At 42.2% G+C, this 19755-nt stretch overlaps 1 protein-coding gene across 1 annotated transcript; it reads left to right on the top strand.

The window, feature by feature from the left end:
* The first annotated feature begins 3669 nt into the window (after window positions 1-3669).
* Window positions 3670-18384, top strand: dcxr (dicarbonyl/L-xylulose reductase). The gene is made up of 9 exons (XM_071409611.1): window positions 3670-3914; window positions 4141-4209; window positions 4481-4578; window positions 8806-8963; window positions 9879-9921; window positions 10030-10129; window positions 10268-10332; window positions 13778-13895; window positions 18113-18384. Exons 2-9 carry the CDS (start codon window positions 4158-4160, stop codon window positions 18214-18216), a joined length of 738 nt encoding a protein of 245 aa, XP_071265712.1. The 5' UTR covers window positions 3670-3914; window positions 4141-4157; the 3' UTR covers window positions 18217-18384.
* The last annotated feature ends 1371 nt before the right edge of the window (window positions 18385-19755 follow it).

A 19755-nucleotide genomic window follows, 5' to 3' on the forward strand; every position in this document is an offset into this window, starting at 1 on the left:
AACTACAATCAACGTGTTGATAACTTCGCCAAGCGTCACGTCTGGAGGAAACCAGGCACCAGAGCGCTTAGGACATCTGACTGGGGGGCGAAGGTTCACCTTCCAACAGAACAACGACCCTAAGCACACAGCCAAGACAACGCAGGAGTGGCTTCGGGACAATGTCCTTGAGTGGCCCAGCCAGAGCCCGGACTTGAACCTGATCAAAAATAGCTGTGCAGCGACGCTCCCCATCCAACCTGACAGAGCTTGAGAGGATCTGCAGGGAAACTCCCCAAATACAGATGTGCCAAGCTTGTAGCATCATATCCAAGAAGACTCAAGGCTGTAATTGCTGCCAAAGATGCTTCAACAAAGTACTGAGTAAAGAGTCTGAATTCTTATATAAAGTAGATTTTTATAAATGAGCAAAAATGTCAAAAATTGTTTTTGATTTGTCATTATAGGGTATTGTGTGTTGATTGATGAGGATTCTTTTTGTAATCAATTTTAGAATAAGGCTGTAACATAATTATTTTTTAAGTCAAGGGGTCTAAATACTTTCCGAAAGTATATACTATATTATACACAGGGTGGATCGAGTCCTGAGTGCCGATTGCCTGAAAGCCGTGGTATATCAGACCGTATACCACGAGTATGACAAAACATTTATTTGTACTGTTCTAATTATGTTGGTAACCTGTTTATAATATCAAGAAGGCACCTCTGGGGTTTGTGGTATATGGCCAATATACCACGGCTAAAGTCTGTATCCAGGCACTCCTCGTTGCGTTGTGCATAAGAACAGCCCTTAGCCGTGGTAAATTAGCCATATACCACACCCCCTCGGGCCTTATTACTTAATTGCATTCTAGTCAAGGCTCATCCTATATAACTACTGCTGTACACACCTTTCTATTCATATACTGTCTACACACACCATCATATACACATACTGTATATTTATATTCCAGACTCTGACATTGCTTGTTCTGATATTTATTTTTTGGGATTTGTGTTTATTGTTTTGTATTGTTTGGTATTACTGTACTGTTGGAGCTAGAAACATAAGCATTTCGCTGCACCTGCAATAACATCTGCAAAGTACGTGTACTCAACCAATAAAATGGGATTTCATGTTGGCACATTTACTATTCTTATTACAGTAAATAAGGGGCAGATAGGTTTGAAATGTTTGAGTTAACATAATCGGCTTGATTCTCCCACCCTTTGGAACAATGTGCTTGGCCCATGAAGTTTGTCAGTGAGCTAATGCTGTGATTCCCAACTGCAGTGCAGCCACAACAGTACACATTCAAATGTTTGCCCTGGACAAGCACATCTGAATCAACTTGTCAACTAATCATCAAGCCCTCGATGAGTTAAATCAGGTGTGTTTGGCAAGGGCTACTACAAAAAATGTGTGGTGTTTGGGGTACTCGAGGGCTGGAGTTGGGAAACGCTGAGCTAATGCATGGAGGCCTATGAAATGTTTGTTTCATTGGAACATAATAACCCAGCTCGCATTAGATTTATGCCTGATTACCTCACTCTCCCCTTTACCCTATCGTGGGCTGCCATCAATCCAACCCCATTTCCAGCAGAGAGGGAAGATAACTCTGGGATAATTGCTTTATGCACTGGGGTAATTTCTCTCTCTGACTGAAACTCAATTGGAGAATGTGTTAACTCAGTGAGACAAATTCTCATGGCCGTATTTAATAAACCATGTCCGAGTAGGAGTGCTATACAGACTGGTGGGTACCTGATCCTAGATCAGCACTCCTACTCTGAGAGATGGAGGGGGTATGATCAAGGAGGGATATGTCACAGAACCAGAACAACAACAGTCATTGAATTGCTGCTAGTGCATGATTCCACTGCCTGTCTTGAAGAGACTGAAAATTGTAAATGACATAGTGCTGTGAAAAAGTATTTGCCCCTGTCTGATTTTCTCTATTTTTGCATATTTTTTTATACTGAATGTTATCAGATCTTCAACCAAAAACTAATATTAGATAAAGGAAACCTGAGTTTACAAATAACAAACAAAATGTATTTATTTTATTGATTTAACTAACAAAGTTATGCAACACCCAATTCCCCTGTGTGAAAAGTAATTGCCTCCTTATGTGCTAACTGGTTGTGTCACCTTTAGCTGCAATGACTGCAACCAAATGCTTCCTGTAGTTGTTGATTAGTTTAGCACATCGCTGTGGAGGAATGTTGGCAGAACTGCTTTAACTCAGCGACATTTGTGGGTTTTCAAGCATGAACTGCTCATTTCAAGTCCTGCCACAACATCGCAATTGGGATTAGGTCTGGACTTGGACTAGGCCATTCCAAAACTTAAAATGTGTTGCTTTTAACCATTTTCATGTAGATTGTGTTTTGGATCATTGTCTTGCTGCATGACCCAGCTGCGCGTCCGCTTCAGCTCACAAGCGAGGTTCTTACTGTGGAATGCAGTGTTTGGTTTTCGCCAGGTATAATGGGGCCCATGTCGTCCAAAAAGTTTTACTTTTGACTCATCTGTCCATGGAACATTCTTCCAATAGTCTTGATGATCATCCAGGTGTTTTTTTGGCAAACTGGAGTCAACTTTTTGGACGATATGGGTCCCATTATGTCTGGCGAAAACCAAACACTACATTCCACAGTAAGAACCTCACACCAACGGTCAAGCATGGTGGTGGTAGTGTGATGGTTTGGGGATGCTCTGCTGCCTCAGGACCTGTACGACTTGCCCTAATAGAAAGAACCATGAATTATGATCTGTATCAGATAATTCTACAGGAGAATGTCAGGCCATCTGTCTGTGAGCTGAAGCTGAAGCGTAGCTGGGTCATGCAGCAAGACTGTGACCCAAAACCAACAATCAAGTTAACATGAAAATTGTTAAAAAAGCAACACATTTGAAGTTTTGGAATGGCCTAGCCAAAGTCCAGACCTAATTCCAATTGAGACGTTTTGTGGCAGGACTTGAAATGAGCAGTTCATGCTTGAAAACCCACAAATGTTCCTGAGTTAAAGCAGCTCTGCATGCAAGAGTGGACCAAAATTCCTCCACAGCGATGTGCGAGACTGATCAACAACTACAGGAAGCATTTGGTTGCAGTCATTGCAGCTAAAGGTGACACAACCAGTTATTTAGTGTAAGAGGGAATTACTTTTTCACACAGGGGAATTGGGTGTTGCATAAATGTGTTAATTAAATAAATAAACTAAGTATACATTTTGTTTGTTATTTGTAAACCTTTACCTACTATTAGGTTTTGGTTGAAGATCTGATAACATTCAGTATCAAAAATATGCAAAAATAGAGAAAATCAGAAAATCATACTTTTTCACCACTGTATATGGTACATGCATCACTATCATGTAGTGTGGCTAACTAGATCATTTGATAGAGTAAAAAGGCTGCCCTTTGACTAAAATCTGAAGTTTTATTGACTTTGGCCTGTACAGTATGGTTTACTGAGATTATATTTTATAAAATGAAAGTATATCTCTAAATACACATGAAAACATACATATAATGAAATGGATTGTAAATATTAATCTACAGTGAATTTGATGTTGGTTGTTTAATACTCTGTTCTGATGCAAGACTGAATATTAAGTTGCCTATGTACCCGTTGCTTCTAGGGGTCAACTAGGAACAGTAACTTTTTTATCCATTAACTTTTTGTGCAACTTTGTTTCTTGCAAGTGGAGAGGTCTGAAATTCGAGGTGCACTCTTCATACACCACATCCGTTTCCGCTAAAATTCATGAGAATAAAAATTTGCTTTATGGTTTTAATTTAAGGTTAGACATAAATTTAGCAGTGTGGTTAGGGTTAAGGTTATGTTTAAAATCACGTTTTAAGAAAATACATTGTAGAAATAAGCGGGGTTTATGACTTTGCGGCTGTCGTAACTAGTGACAACTGGGTAAGTAAATTACTTTATAGAGCTCAATATATATATTGCACTGTTCATATAACGATTAGAATGAAGAATATTTATTTTAACGCGACATTTTTCAATATTTGAAAGTGAGGAGGGCATGTAGTATCGATTTCGCCCTTATCGCATGGGGATTATATATTATGTTGCATTGTACCTCACCCTTTGCTCTCCATATTGTGCAACATTTACTTGTCCCATAACTTCGCAGCGAAGGTCTGAAGAGCCATGGAAATCTCTTTCGCAGGCAAGCGGGCCATAGTCACGGGGGCAGGAAAAGGTAAGAAAACTACCACCATATTTAAAGATAGTGTCAACGTCTGGTTTGCTGCGAAAACACAACCAAATGCACTTACAACAAGTAAATCAAACGTGTCTATGTAGTTTTGAGCTCAAACTAAGCAACATCCAATGGGTCCTGAAAGCACCACTGTCATGATTGTGGGTGACCGAAGAACCTAAACACGGTCGAAATGTGTGTGTCAGGTCGGCCGTCACACTGAGATCTCCAGTGAATAATGGTCATTGTGTTTATGGATATTTTCACACAGGCATCGGCCGGGCCACGGCGCTTGCTCTGGCGCGCTGCGGGGCAGAGGTCGTGGCAGTCACACGTACGCGGGCTGACCTGGACAGCCTTCTGCTGGAGGTAACCCCCGCAACCCATATACACCCCCCCCCCTCCCCATACCCCTACAACAGTGGGGGTCGGTGCCGTTTAAGATTGGGGAGGACGTCTTTTATTTAAAATTTTATGAGCATGGCCTTATTTCTATTACAGCATATTGGATGACTGTCATTCATATTTCATTCACCCAGCTCAATGTAACATCGATAGGTTTAGTCTAATATGTGATACTCAATTTTCCCTATACCCATCATGAGGTTGCTACAATCTAGCCTACGAGTTATAGTTTATAATGTAGGTAGGTGCACATGTCAAAAGTCCAATTGGAGTAATCAAGGTAACAGACAATGAGTGACATGCCCAGGAACGCCTTGCACACCTTGACTTGGAAGAGGTCCAGTGTTGGATAGCCTTAGCTAAGGATAGCCTTAACTTAGTGTTGGAGTTTTCAGTTAAATAAATAACAAAAAATAATAATAAAAGCCAGTTAGCTAACATAAATAGCATTCCTCTCTGTTTGAGTAGGCTAAATGATCTAGCTGCATTAGCGAGCTAAGTAAGTTATATTGAAAATAAATCTAACAAAATATAACTAGCTCTCTCTCTACAGCTTCTCCTTAATTTTGAAGAAATTAATTTGTTCAACTATTGTCTTTCTCTCTCTTTGAGTCAACTAGTCACCACATTTTATGCACTGCAGTGCTAGCTAGCTGTAGCGTATGCTTTCTGTACTAGATTCATCCTCTAATCCTTTTGATTGGATGGACAACATGTCAGTTCATGCTGCTAGAGCTCTGATAGGTTGCAGGATGTCCTCCGGAAGTTGTCATAATTATGTGTACAGTCGTGGCCAAAAGTTTTGAATGACACAAATATTAATTTCCACAAAGTTTGCTGCTTCAGTGTCTTTAGATATTTTTATCAGATGTTACTATGTTACTACTGAAGTATAATTACAAGCATTTCGTAAGTGTCAATTTTTTTTATTGACAATTACATGAAGTTGATGCAAAGAGTCAATATTTGCAGTGTTGACCCTTCTTTTTCAAGACCTCTGCAATCCGCCCTGGCATGCTGTCAATTAACTTCTGAGCCACATCCTGACTGATGGCAGCCCATTCTTGCATAATCAATGCTTGGAGTTTGTCAGAATTTGTGTGTTTTTGTTTGTCCCCCCGCCTCTTGAGGATTGACCACAACTTCTCAATGCGATTAAGGTCTGGGGAGTTTCCTGGCCATGGACCCAAAATATTGATGTTTTGTTCCCCGGGCCACTTAGTTATCACTTTTGCCTTATGGCAAGGTGCTCCATCATGCTGGAAAAGGCATTGTTCATCACCAAACTGTTCCTGGATGGTTGGGAGAAGTTGCTCTCGGAGGATGTGTTGGTTGGTACCATTCTTTATTCATGGCTGTGTTCTTAGGAAAAATTGTGAGTGAGCCCACTCCCTTGGCTGAGAAGCAACCCCACACATGAATGGTCTCAGGTAGAGGTCGACCGATTATGATTTTTCAGCGCCGATACCGATTATTGGAGGACCAAAAAAGCCGATACCGATTAATCGGCCGATTTAAAAATATATATTTTTTAAAATTTGTAATAATGACAATTACAACAATACTGAAAGAACACTTATTTTAACTTAATATAATACATCAATAAAATCAATTTAGCCTCAAATAAATAATGAAACATGTTCAATTTGGTTTAAATAATGCAAAAACAAAGTGTTGGAGAAGAAATTAAAAGTGCAATATGTGCTATGTAAGAAAGCTAACGTTTAAGTTCCTTACTCAGAACATGAGAACATATGGTGATTCCTTTTAACATGAGTCTTCAATATTCCCAGGTAAGAAGTTTTAGGTTGTAGTTATTATCGGAATTATAGGACTATTTCTCTATACCATTTGTATTTCATATACCTTTGACTATTGGATGTTCTTATAGGCACTTTAGTATTGCCAGTGTAACAGTATAGCTTCCGTCTCTCTCCTCGCTCCTACCTGGGCTCGAACCAGGAACACATCGACAACAGCCACCCTCGAAGCAGCGTTACCCATGCAGAGCAAGGGGAACAACTACTCCAAGTCTGAGCGAGTGACGTTTGAAACGCTATTAGCACGCACCCCGCTAACTAGCTAGCCATTTCACATCGGTTACACCAGCCTAATCTCGGGAGTTGATAGGCTTGAATTCATAAACAGCAGAGCTGCTGGCAAAACGCACGAAAGTGGAGCAACGACAGTCCTTTTTCGCGAATGCGCACTGCATCGATTATATGCAAGCAGGACTAGATAAACTAGTAATATCATCAACCATGTGTAGTTATAACTTGTGATTTTGATTGATTGTTTTTTATAAGATACGTTTAATGCTAGCTAGCAACTTACCTTGGCTTCTTACTGCATTCGCGTAACAGGCGGGCTCCTCGTGAGGCAGGTGGTTAGAGCGTTGGACTAGTTAACCGTAAGGTTGCAAGATTGAATCCCTGAGCTGACAAGGCAATAATCTGTCGTTCTGCCCCTGAACAAGGCAGTTAACCCACCGTTCCTAGGCCGTCATTGAAAATAGGAATGTGTTCTTAACTGACTTGCCTAGTTAAATAAAGGTGTACATTTAAATATATATATATATATATACATTTTTTTTTTTTTATCGGCGTCCAAAATAACCGATTTCCAATTGTTATGAAAACTTGAAATCGGCCCTAATTAATCGGCCATTCCGATTAATCGGTCGACCTCTAGTCTCAGGATGCTTTACTGTTGGTATGACACAGGACTGATGGTAGCACTCACCTTATCTTCTCCGGACAAGCTTTTTTCCAGATGCCCCAAACAATCGGAAAGGGGATTCATCAGAGGAAATTACTTTACCTCAGTCCTCAGCAGTCCAATCCCTGTACCTTTTGCAGAATATCAGTCTGTCCCTGATGTTTTTCCTGGAGAGAAGTGGCTTCTTTGCTGCCCTTCTTGACACCAGGCCATCCTCAAAGTCTTCACCTCACTGTGCGTCCAGATGCACTCACACCTGCCTGCTGCCATTCCTGAGCAAGCTCTGTACTGGTGGTGCCCCGATCCCGCAGCTGAATCAACTTTAGGAGACGGTCCTTGCGCTTGCTGGACTTTCTTGGGCGACCTGAAGCTTTCTTCACAACAATTGAACCGCTCTCCTTGAAGTTCTTGATGATCCGATAAATGTTTGATTTAGGTGTAATCTCACTGGCATCAATATCCTAGCCTGTGAAGCCCTTTTTGTGCAAAGCAATGATGACGGCACATGTTTCCTTGCAGGTGACCATGGTTGACATAGAACAATGATTCCAAGCACCACCCAACTTTTGAAGCTTCCAGTCTGTTATTCAAACTCAATCAGAATGACAGAGGGATCTCCAGCCTTGTCCTCGTCAACACTCACACCTGTGTTAACAAGAGAATCACTGACATGATGTCAGCTGGTCCTTTTGTGGCAGGGCTGAAATGCAGTGGAAATGTTTTTGGGGGATTCAGTTCATTTGCATGGCAAAGAGGGACTTTGCAATTAATTGCAATTCATCTGATCACTCTTCATAACATTCTGGAGTATATGCAAATTGCCATCATACAATCTGGAGGCAGCAGACTTTGTGAAAATAAATATTTGTGTCATTTTCAAAACTTTTGGCCACAACTGTAAGTCTATAGAAGGTGAGAACCATGAGCCTCCTAGGTTTTGTATTTAAGTCAATGTACCCAGAGGAGGACGTAAAATAGCTGTCCTCCGGCTACACCATGGTGCAGTTGAGGCTACTGTAGACCTGTAGAACTTCATTGCAAAACCGTGTGTTTTAATTAGTTATTTGGTGACATGAATATATTTAGTATAGTTTTATCCAAAAATGTTTCACTATTTTTCAGACATTCACTGAGTAGGATGGTCCTCCCCATCCTCCTCTGAGGAACCTCCACTGCGTTACGACCCTCATATCCCTACAACCCCGCCCAGCCCCCCTCCACTGCTCAGGGTCCTGACCCCCCCATTGCATGCTCTATTGTCCCCTTATAGGACCTCTCCTCTCCACTAGCCCTATACGCATATCATTAGAGGCTAGCTAGTTTTCCCTGCTGCTCTTTTCACCTCCATGTCCCATTGTTTCGGCTCCGTGACGAGAGATGATGGGAGATTCTTTGTGGTGATTCGTTGGGTTGATTCTCTCTGCTGTCTTTTCTCTCTGTGTGATTGGTTCTGGTGCTGGTTGTTCCCTGCAGTGTCCGTCCATCAGGCCGGTGTGTGTGAACCTCGGGGACTGGGGGGCCACAGAGGAGGCGCTACGGGAGGCCGGCGGTAATGTGGATCTGCTGGTGAATAACGCAGCCTATGCTACGCTGCAGCCCTTCCTAGAGGTCACCCCCGACCAGTTTGACATGTAAAGACGCTCTCATCGCTGTCCTTTAAATCAGAAATTCTCTAAACTACTCAAGCCAGGTAGAAAGTGTGTAGAAATGATAATGAATCTACTTTCTTTTTTTTAACAATTTAATGTCAGAATTTTTGTAAATTCAATTAGTATTTTCAGTAGAGCTTTTAGCAGCGCTATTTAGTGTATTTGGTTGATTTTTGTGGTCTCAAACCAGTGAGCTTATTAACATTTTTCATCGAGAGTATGGGCAAAATTGATTATTGTCAATGGAAATGGTCGGAATGTTGATCCCTTGTCATATAAATTGCTGCATTACTGTCAATATAGCATTAAAAATGGCTTTCCAGGTGGCATTTCGGCAATTTTGTATCGCAATGCGAATATTGGGTCGCAACTGAGACAACCTGGTCCAATTTGGGTCCCGAGGCAAAACCAGTTGAGAACCACTGCTCTAAATCATGTTGTGATTGTAATTCATATACATAGAAGTGAAACACAAGTCACTCAAGACTCAGTAGAAGGACTTTGTATTAGACCTAACACTACCATTCAAAAGTTTGAAGTCACTTAGAAATGTCCTTGTTTTTGAAAGAAAGCACTTTTTTGTCCATTAAAATGACATCAAATTGATCAGAAATACAGTGTAGACATTGTTAATGTTGTAAATGACTATTGTAACTGGGAACGGCAATTTTTTAAATGGACTTTTGAACGGTAGTTTACATATTACACCTGTTTATTTAAACATGGTTTAAAAATAGCTTTCCAGATAAGATGGTTTAAATAAACCAGGTTTAAACTGTGTTACCTCCAGGTGGCTAGTTACACAACAGAAATATTCCAAACATAGCCTTCTATCTGGACATTAATAGGAATATCTCATAAATCCCATTAAGATGTATTGATTTTTCCTATTCCCAGATCCTTTAACATCAACGTGAAGGCTGTCCTCCATGTCTCTCAGGTAAGAAAAGGCTGTCAGAAATTGAATTGGCTCCTTGTAACATAGTTATAGGTAACTTAACGGTTTCTCCATACTCACTGTGCATTCTCTGTCTCTCTGTGTGGGTAGATCGTGGCTCGGGGTATGAAGGCCAGAGGAACAGGAGGCTCCATAGTGAACATCTCCAGCCAGGCGTCTCAGTGTGCCCTCCAAGACCACACCGTCTACTGTAAGTCACTGACAAGGACCAGACAGAGCAGCACATACATCCCATCAAAACATATCTCAGCTATAGCTCGATTATATCAATTAACTCACTACATCTTGATGTAGTTGATATTTGAATGCATACTGTCTGTGTGTGCAGGTGCCACTAAAGGTGCTCTGGACATGCTGACTAAGGTTATGGCCCTGGAGCTTGGACCCTATCAGGTAACTACAGGAGGACTGACCCAATAGCAGAGAGCACACATCAAGACACACATGGTTCTTCTGATGTCAGACCAGTACATTTAAATTTCTGTCTGCAACAGTTGTATTGTATTGTGGTGGCATCATGTTATGGGTATTCTTGTCACCGGCAGGGACTGTGGAGTTTGTCAAGATCAAAAGAAACATGAAAGGAGCAAAGCCCAGATAAAAAGCTAGAGGACATCCTGCCTCAGTCTTCTTAATACCTAACCCTGGGATAGTTTTATTTTTCAGCAGGACAATTACGAATGTTTTTATGCCAAAGACACCAGAATGGCTTTCAATAGGTGTTGAGTGTTCCTGAATTGTCCAGTCTCCATCCTGACTTAAATCTGTTTGAAAATCAGAGACAAGGTTTGAATATTGCTGCCCATCAATGACTCCAACCAAATTTACTGAGCTTGAGCAATTTATACAAAAACGATGGATATATGTTGCCCTAATAGCAGTGGCGGCCCAGTGTGGCCACGGCCTCCCCTGAAATCTGATTGGCCTTCCCCAAGAAATTCTGAGATCTGATCGGTCGTCTCTGAATATATTAATAATTTTGACCAAGACGCGCACCAACAGTAAGACAATCTCACCTGAGAAAGCATCCGAGCGAGCGAAACATCGCCCCTGAAGCTAGGACAGCAAAGTCCCTCCCCATCTTCCAAAAACATCTGAAGCCCTAACTCTTCAACGAGTATCCCCCTTTTGTGAACTAACACTTGACTTTTCCCCACTACTAGCACTTACTTGCTGATAGCTACTTTATTGAGGAAAAATGTACTTACTGAGATACACTGAGTGTACCAAACATTAGGAACACCTTCCTAATATTGAGTTGCACCCCCTTTAGCCTTCAGAAAAAGGTGTTGAAAGCCTTCCACAGGGATGCTGGCCCATGTTGACTCCAATGTTTATCACAGTTGTATTAAGTTGGCTGGATGTCTTTTGGATGGTGGACCATTCTTGATACACACGGGAAACTGTTGAGCGTGGAAAAACCCAACAGCGTTGCAGTTCTTGACACATTCAAACCGGTACTCCTGGCACCTATTACCATACCCTGTTCAAAGGCTCTTAAATATTTTGTCTTGCCCATTCACCCTCTGAATGGCAGACATACACAATCCATGTCTCAATTGTCCCAAGATTTAAAAATTCTTCTTTAACCTGTCTCCTCCCCTTCATCTACACTGATTGAAGTGGATTTAACAAGTGACATCAATAAGGGATCATAGCTTTCACCTGGATTTACCTGGTCAGTTTATGTCATGGAAGGAGTTCCTAATGTTTTGTACACTCAGTGTATGTCGTTGTCCCACCTAGCTATCTTAAGATGAATACACTAACTGTAAGTCGCTCTGGATAAGAGCGTCTGCTAAATGACTAAAATGTAAATGTAAAAATATATGTGTAGCCCATGTATATGATTCTGTCTGGCTAAAAAGAGCATGACATGTCATATTATTTTTGGCCAGACTGCATCAGATACATGGGCTACAGATACTAAGACAGAGGGGCGCTGTTTGCCTCGCTCGGATGCTTTCTCTGGTGAAATGGATTCAGCCTCTTGCTAATTGAAGGAAAATTATGAAACACGAATGAGAAATATATTTTTAAAAGTTTAAATTTTTTTAATTGTTAAAATTTTTGGGGAAGTATGGCTTCCTTTTGCATCCATGAATACACAACACTTTGTAAGCTGATTGTCATTAGACATATGGTGTTTGTAAAAGATGTCCCTTTCCATTCAAATGGCAGGTGCACAGTGCACTGCTCAGATGCTGTACTTATTTTGGAGTAGACGAACATGCGTAGATAACCTACTTTTTGAAGTGATTTGTTTGACAATCAGATAAAAACATCATGACTAGTTGTATTCACGACACATTAAAAGGTAATACATTTTTACAGTTAAATGACGTCTTTACTATATAGCCCACAACCAAAAAGTTGTGCAAGCGCGTGAAAAGAACAAATAGACCCCCCCCCCCCAATGTCATGGTATAATTCGCACTCTGGATGGTACTTTCTTTTTTTTTTTTTTTTTTATAAATTTTATCCCCTTTTCTCCCCAATTTTTTCGTGGTATCCAATCGCTAGTAATTACTATCTTGTCTCATCGCTACAACTCCCGTACGGGCTCGGGAGAGACGAAGGTCGAAAGTCATGCGTCCTCCGAAGCACAACCCAACCAAGCCGCACTGCTTCTTAACACAGCGCGCCTCCAACCCGGAAGCCAGCCGCACCAATGTGTCGGAGGAAACACCGTGCACCCGCCCCCCTCAGTTAGCGCGCACTGCGCCCGGCCCGCCACAGGAGTCGCTGGAGCGCGATGAGACAAGGATATCCCTACCGGCCAAACCCTCCCTAACCCGGACGACGCTAAGCCAATTGTGCGTCGCCCCACGGACCTCCCGGTCGCGGCCGGCTGCGACAGAGCCTGGGCGCGAACCCAGACTCTGGTGGCGCAGCATAGCACTGCGATGCAGTGCTCTAGACCACTGCGCCACCCGGGAGGCCTGGATGGTACTTTCAAGTAAATTTACTGCTGTATGCTAATACCCTTATTTAAAACCTTGACCTTTAATCAATGTTAGTGTTTGGATTCATGTACCAAACCTAAGCTGAAGCATTTAATACATTGAACCTTCATAATTATATATAGAAATTCCACCTTGCATCAATAAACGTTCAAAATGTTCTGGTCCCCCTAAATTGGGTCTGTTCCCCACCTTGGCCACCCCATTCAAAATGTTATGGCCCCCCTAAACTGGGTCTGTTCCCCACCTTGGCCACCCCATTCAAAATGTTATGGCCCCCCTAAACTGGGTCTGTTCCCCACCTTGGCCACCCCATTCAAAATGTTCTGGCCCCCCTAAACTGGGTCTGTTCCCCACCTTGGCCACCCCATTCAAAATGTTCTGGACACGCCACTGCCTAAGAGTTTGCGAAGTTGGTGGAAGCACCTATGGCAGCCATTACAGCTGTGAAACATTTTTAATAAGATTCTACCATTAACTCTGGGGTGTGAAGACACGCAACCAAGACCTATTCATAAAAAATAATTCAGAAATGTTCTATATTTTTTTATTTCACTTTGGAAATCTGTTGTGTACATCGGTAGAAAAAAATATCAAATGTAATATTTTTTTCAATTTTAAAGCAGAAAAATGTGAAGACTGCAAGGGGTGTGTAGACCTTCACTTGGCATTGTATTGATTTGATGTATTGATTATCTTCAGCGACTAGGATTTAGTGCCTTGCTCAAGGGCACAAGGACAGAGTTTTCACCTAGTCAGCTCGGGGATTTGAACCCGCAACCTTTTAGTTACTGGCCCAACACTCTTATTTGCTAGGCTACCTGCCTTATTGACTGATAAGTATTGATTGTTGTGGTGTACTTGTTTCTTGCTAGATCCGTGTGAACAGTGTGAACCCCACAGTCGTGATGACTAAGATGGGGAGACTGGCATGGAGCGACCCTGGCAAGGCCAAGACCATGACCTCACGCATTCCTCTGGGACGATTCGCAGGTCACATACTTGTTGTTTTGTTACTAATAAGTTATTTATACAGTGCATTCGGGAAAGTATTCAGACCCCTTGACTTTTTACACATTTTGTTACATTACAGCCTTATTCTGAAATTGATTCTTGTTTTTTCCCCTCATCAATCTACATACAATACCCCATAATGACAAAGCAAAAACAGTTTTTAGAAATGAGAAGAAAAAAACTGAAATACCTTATTTACATAAGTATTCAAAGTATGCACCCCCCACAGCTACTCGCCCAAGCCTTCCCCATTTCTCCTTCTCCCAAATCCAGTCAGCTGATGTTCTGAAAGAGCTGCAAAATCTGGACCCCTACAAATCAGCCGGGCTAGATAATCTGGACCCTTTCTTTCTAAAATGATCTGCTGAAATTGTTGCCACCCCTATTACTAGCCTCTTCAACCTCTCTTTCGTGTCATCTGAGATTCCCAAAGATTGGAAAGCAGCTGCGGTCATCCCCCTCTTCAAAGGGGGGGACACTCTTGACCCAAACTGCTACAGACCTATATCTATCCTACCCTGCCTTTCTAAGGTCTTCGAAAGCCCACCATACCTTCTCCGCTATGCAATCTGGTTTCAGAGCTGGTCATGGGTGCACCTCAGCCACGCTCAAGGTCCTAAACGATATCTTAACCGCCATCGATAAGAAACAATACTGTGTTAACAACCCTCCAGGCGAGCTTCAATGCCATACAATTCTCCTTCCGTGGCCTCCAATTGCTCTTAAATACAAGTAAAACTAAAGGCATGCTCTTCAACCGATCGCTGCCTGCACCTGCCCGCCTGTCCAACATCACTACTCTGGACGGCTCTGACTTAGAATATGTGGACAACTACAAATACCTAGGTGTCTGGTTAGACTGTAAACTCTCCTTCCAGACTCACATCAAACATCTCCAATCCAAAGTTAAATCTAGAATTGGCTTCCTATTCCGCAACAAAGCATCCTTCACTCATGCTGCCAAACATACCCTCGTAAAACTGACCATCCTACCAATCCTCGACGTCAGTCGAACTGCTTTGCTTTATCTTGGCCAGGTCGCAATTGTAAATGAGAACTTGTTCTCAACTTGCCTACCTGGTTAAATAAAGGTGAAATAAAAAAAAATATTAAAAAATTCAGACCCTTTGCTATGAGACCCTAAATTGAGCTCTGATGCATCCTGTTTCCATTGATCATCCTTGATGTTTCTACAACTTGATTGGAGTCCACCTGTGGTACATTTGATTGATTGGACATGTTTTGGAAAGGCACAAACCTGTCTATATAAGGTGACAACTGCTGACAGTGCATGTCAGAGCAAAAACCAAGCCATGATGTCGAAGGAATTGTCCGTAGAGCTCCGAGACAGGATTGTGTTGATGCACAGATCTGGGGAAGGGTACCAAAAAATGTCTGCAGCATTGAAGGTCCCCAAGAACACAGTGGTCTCCATCATTCTTAAATGGAAGAATTTTGGAACCACCAAGACTCTTCCTAGAGCTGGCCGCCCGGCCAAACTGAACAATTGGGGAGAAGAGCCTTGGTCAGGGAGGTGACCAAGAACCTGATGGTCACTCTGACAGAGCTCCAGAGTTCCTCTGGGGCGATGGTTGTCCTTTTGGAAGATTCTTCCATCTCTGCAGCACTCCACCAATCAGGCCTTGGTAGAGTGGCCAGACGGAAGCCACTCTTCAGTGGCAGGGACTGGGAGACTAGTCAGGATCGAGGGAAAGATGAACAGAGCAAAGTATAGAGAGATCCTTGATGAAAACATGCTCCAGAGGGTTCAGGACCACAGACTGGGGTAAAGGTTCACCTTCCAACAGGACAACAACCCTAAGCACCAGCCAAGAAAATGCAGGAGTGGCTTCGGGAACAAGTCTTAATGTCCTTGAGTGGCCCAGCCAGAGCCCAGACTTGAACCCAATCAAACATCTCTGAAGAGACGTGAAAATAGCTGTGCAGCAATGCTCCCCATCCAACCTGACAAAGCTTGAGAGGATCTGCAGAGAAGAATGGGAGAAACTCCCCAAATACACGTGTGACAAGCTTGTAGTGTCATACCCAAGAAGACTTGAGGCTGTAATTGCTGCTGAAGGGGCTTCAACAAAGTACTGAGTAAAGGGTCTGAATACTTACAGTGGGGAGAACAAGTATTTGATACACTGCCGATTTTGCAGGTTTTCCTACTTACAAAGCATGTAGAGGTCTGTCATTTTTATCATAGGTACACTTCAACTGTGAGAGACGGAATCTAAAACAAAAATCCAGAAAATCACATTGTATGATTTTTAAGTAATTAATTTGCATTTTATTGCATGACATAAGTATTTGATCACCTACCAACCAGTAAGAATTCCGGCTCTCACAGACCTGTTAGTTTTTCTTTAAGAAGCCCTCCTGTTCTCCACTCATTACCTGTATTAACTGCACCTGTTTGAACTCGTTACCTGTATAAAAGACACCTGTCCACACACTCAATCAAACAGACTCCAACCTCTCCACAATGGCCAAGACCAGAGAGCTGTGTAAGGACATCAGGGATAAATTGTAGACCTGTACAAGGCTGGGATGGGCTACAGGACAATAGCCAAGCAGCTTGGTGAGAAGGCAACAACTGTTGGCACAATTATTAGAAAATGGAAGAAGTTCAAGATGACGGTCAATCACCCTTGGTCTGGGGCTCCATGCAAGATCTCACCTCGTGGGGCATCAATGATCATGAGGAATGTGAGGGATCAGCCCAGAACTACACGGCAGGACCTGGTCAATGACCTGAAGAGAGCTGGGACCACAGTCTCAAAGAAAACCATTAGTAACACACTACGCCGTCATGGATTAAAATCCTGCAGCGCACGCAAGGTCCCCCTGCTCAAGCCAGCGCATGTCCAGGCCCGTCTGAAGTTTGCCAATGACCATCTGGATGATCCAGAGGAGGAATGGGAGAAGGTCATGTGGTCTGATGAGACAAAAATAGAGCTTTTTGCTCTAAACTCCACTCGCCGTGTTTGGAGGAATAGAAGGATGAGTACAACCCCAAGAACACCATCCCAACCGTGAAGCATGGAGGTGGAAACATCATTCTTTGGGGATGCTTTTCTGCAAAGGGGACAGGACGACTGCACCGTATTGAGGGGAGGATGGATGGGGCCATGTATCGCGAGATCTTGACCAACAACCTCCTTCCCTCAGTAAGAGCATTGAAGATGGGTCGTGGCTGGGTCTTCCAGCATGACAACGACCCGAAACACACAGCCAGGGCAACTAAGGAGTGGCTCCGTAAGAAGCATCTCAAGGTCCTGGAGTGGCCTAGCCAGTCTCCAGACCTGAACCCAATAGAAAATCTTTGGAGGGAGCCGAAAGTCCGTATTGCCCAGCGACAGCCCCGAAACCTGAAGGATCTGGAGAAGGTCTGTATGGAGGAGTGGGCCAAAATCCCTGCTGCAGTGTGTGCAAACCTGGTCAAGAACTACAGGAAACGTATGATCTCTGTAATTTCAAACTAAGGTTTCTGTACCAAATATTCAGTTCTGCTTTTCTGATGTATCAAATACTTATGTCATGCAATAAAATGCAAATTAATTACTTAAAAATCATACAATGTGATTTTCTGGATTTGTTTTAGATTCCTTCTCTCACAGTTGAAGTGTACCTATGATAATTATTTACAGACCTCTACATGCTTTGTAAGTAGGAAAACCTGCAAAATTGTCAGTGTATCAAATACTTGTTCTCCCCACTGTATTTATATTTCCGTTTAGACATTTTTGCCCTCCAAAAAATAAGTAAACTGGTTTTGCTTTGTCACTATGGGGTATTGTGTGTTCGTTTGATGAGGGGGGAAAAACAATTGAATCCATTTTAGATTAAGGCTGTAACTTAACAAAATGCTGAAAATGTCAAGGGGTCTGAATAGTTTCCGAATGCACTCTATACTATATATTATATGTTCTTGTTTTTATTAACACAGCTAACCATGAACATCTGATCACACACAGACTGCCCAACCCCACTTTTTATCATGTGAAAGCGGCACATGATGATGTGGGGGTGTGTTACTTTATGGTTGTGTGAGTGTGTATTATTATTATATGGTGTGTGTGTGTGTGTGTGTGTGTGTGTGTGTGTGTGTGTGTGTGTGTGTGTGTGTGTGTGTGTGTGTGTGTGTGTGTGTGTGTGTGTGTGTGTGTGTGTGTGTGTGTTCCTCTCTGCAGAGGTGGAGGATGTTGTGAACTCTATCCTGTTCCTGCTCAGCGATAAGAGTTCTATGACCAACGGTGTCACCCTGCCTGTGGACGGGGGCTTCCTGGCCTGCTAACCTCTCACCTTCTCATTCTGCCTCCTGATTGGCTGGCGTAGTCATTTTCCATGGTGTCCACTAGTACCCATTTAATTCCTCTTTAAGCACTGATTATATTCAGACTTGATTTTGTTTTATGTTACTGATTACATGTATCACCCAGAACAATAAAATGAGTCTTTATGAGCTGCCCTGTTTGTTGTAACCTTAAGCAATTGTTTATTTTTTGCAGATTGTGGGTGTGTGTTCGCTTATAGACAAAACTGCTGGGTGAGACTAGTGTAATATACAGTCGTGGCCAAAAGTTTTGAGAATGACACAAATATTAATTTTCACAAAGTCTGCTGCCTCCAGTTTGTATGATGGCAATTTGCATATACTCCAGATTGTTATCAAGAGTGATCAGATGAATTGCAATTAATTGCAAAGTCCCTCTTTGCCATGCAAATGAACTGAATCCCCCAAAAACATTTCCCCTGCATTTCAGCCCTTGCTTCTCAGCCAAGGGAGAGGGCTCACTCACAATTTTGCCTAAGAACACAGCCATGAATAAAGAATGGTACCAACACATCCTCCGAGAGCAACTTCTCCCAACCATCCAGGAACAGTTTGGTAACGAACAATGCCTTTTCCAGCATGATGGAGCACCTTGCCATAAGGCAAAAGTGATAACTAAGTGGCTCGGGGAACAAAACATCGGTATTTTGGGTCCATGGCCAGGAAACTCCCCAGATCTTAATCCCATTGAGAAGTTGTGGTCAATCCTCAAGAGGCGGGGGGACAAACAAAAACACACACATTCTGACAAACTCCAAGCATTGATTAGGCAAGAATGGGCTGCCATCAGTCAGGATGTGGCTCAGAAGTTAATTGACAGCATGCCAGGGCGGATTGCAGAGGTCTTGAAAAAGAAGGGTCAACACTGCAAATATTGACTCTTTGCAGCAACTTCATGCAATTGTCAATAAAAGCCTTTGACACTTACGAAATGCTTGTAATTACACTTCAGTATTCCATAATAAGATCTGACAAAAATATCTAAAGACACTAAAGCAGCAAACTTTGTGGAAATTAATATTTGTGTCATTCTCAAAATTTTTGGCCACGACTGTACAGTTGAAGTCAGAAGTTTACATACACTTAGGTTGGAGTCATTAAAACTCGTTTTTCAACCACTCCACAAATTTCTTGTAAACAAACTATAGTTTTGGCAAGTCAGTTAGGACATCTACTTTGTGCGTAACACAAGTAACTTTTCCAACAATTGTTTACAGACAGATTATTTCACTTATAATTCACTGTATCACAATTCAAGTTTGCATACACTAAGTTGACTGTGCCTTTAAACAGCTTGGAAAATTCCAGAGAATTATGTCATGGCTTTAGAAGCTTCTGATAGGCTAATTGACATAATTTGAGTCAATTGGAAGTGTACCTGTGGATGTATTTCAAGGCCTACCTTCAAACTCAGTGCCTCTTTGCTTGACGTCATGGGAAAATCAAAAGAAATCAGCCAAGACTTAAGAAAAAAATTGTAGACCTCCACAAGTCTGGCTC

This window comes from Salvelinus alpinus, chromosome 7, assembly GCF_045679555.1.
Source record: "Salvelinus alpinus chromosome 7, SLU_Salpinus.1, whole genome shotgun sequence".
NCBI classification, from domain to species: domain Eukaryota; kingdom Metazoa; phylum Chordata; class Actinopteri; order Salmoniformes; family Salmonidae; genus Salvelinus; species Salvelinus alpinus.

Excerpts from the sequence above, each read along its gene's own strand:
- dcxr (XM_071409611.1), top strand. The coding sequence starts at position 4,158 with ATGGAAATCTCTTTCGCAGGCAAGCGGGCCATAGTCACGGGGGCAGGA. Across the intron at positions 8,964-9,878 it reads ACCCCCGACCAGTTTGACAT|ATCCTTTAACATCAACGTGA; the intron begins GTAAAGACGCTC and ends TCCTATTCCCAG. Across the intron at positions 9,922-10,029 it reads CTGTCCTCCATGTCTCTCAG|ATCGTGGCTCGGGGTATGAA; the intron begins GTAAGAAAAGGC and ends CTGTGTGGGTAG.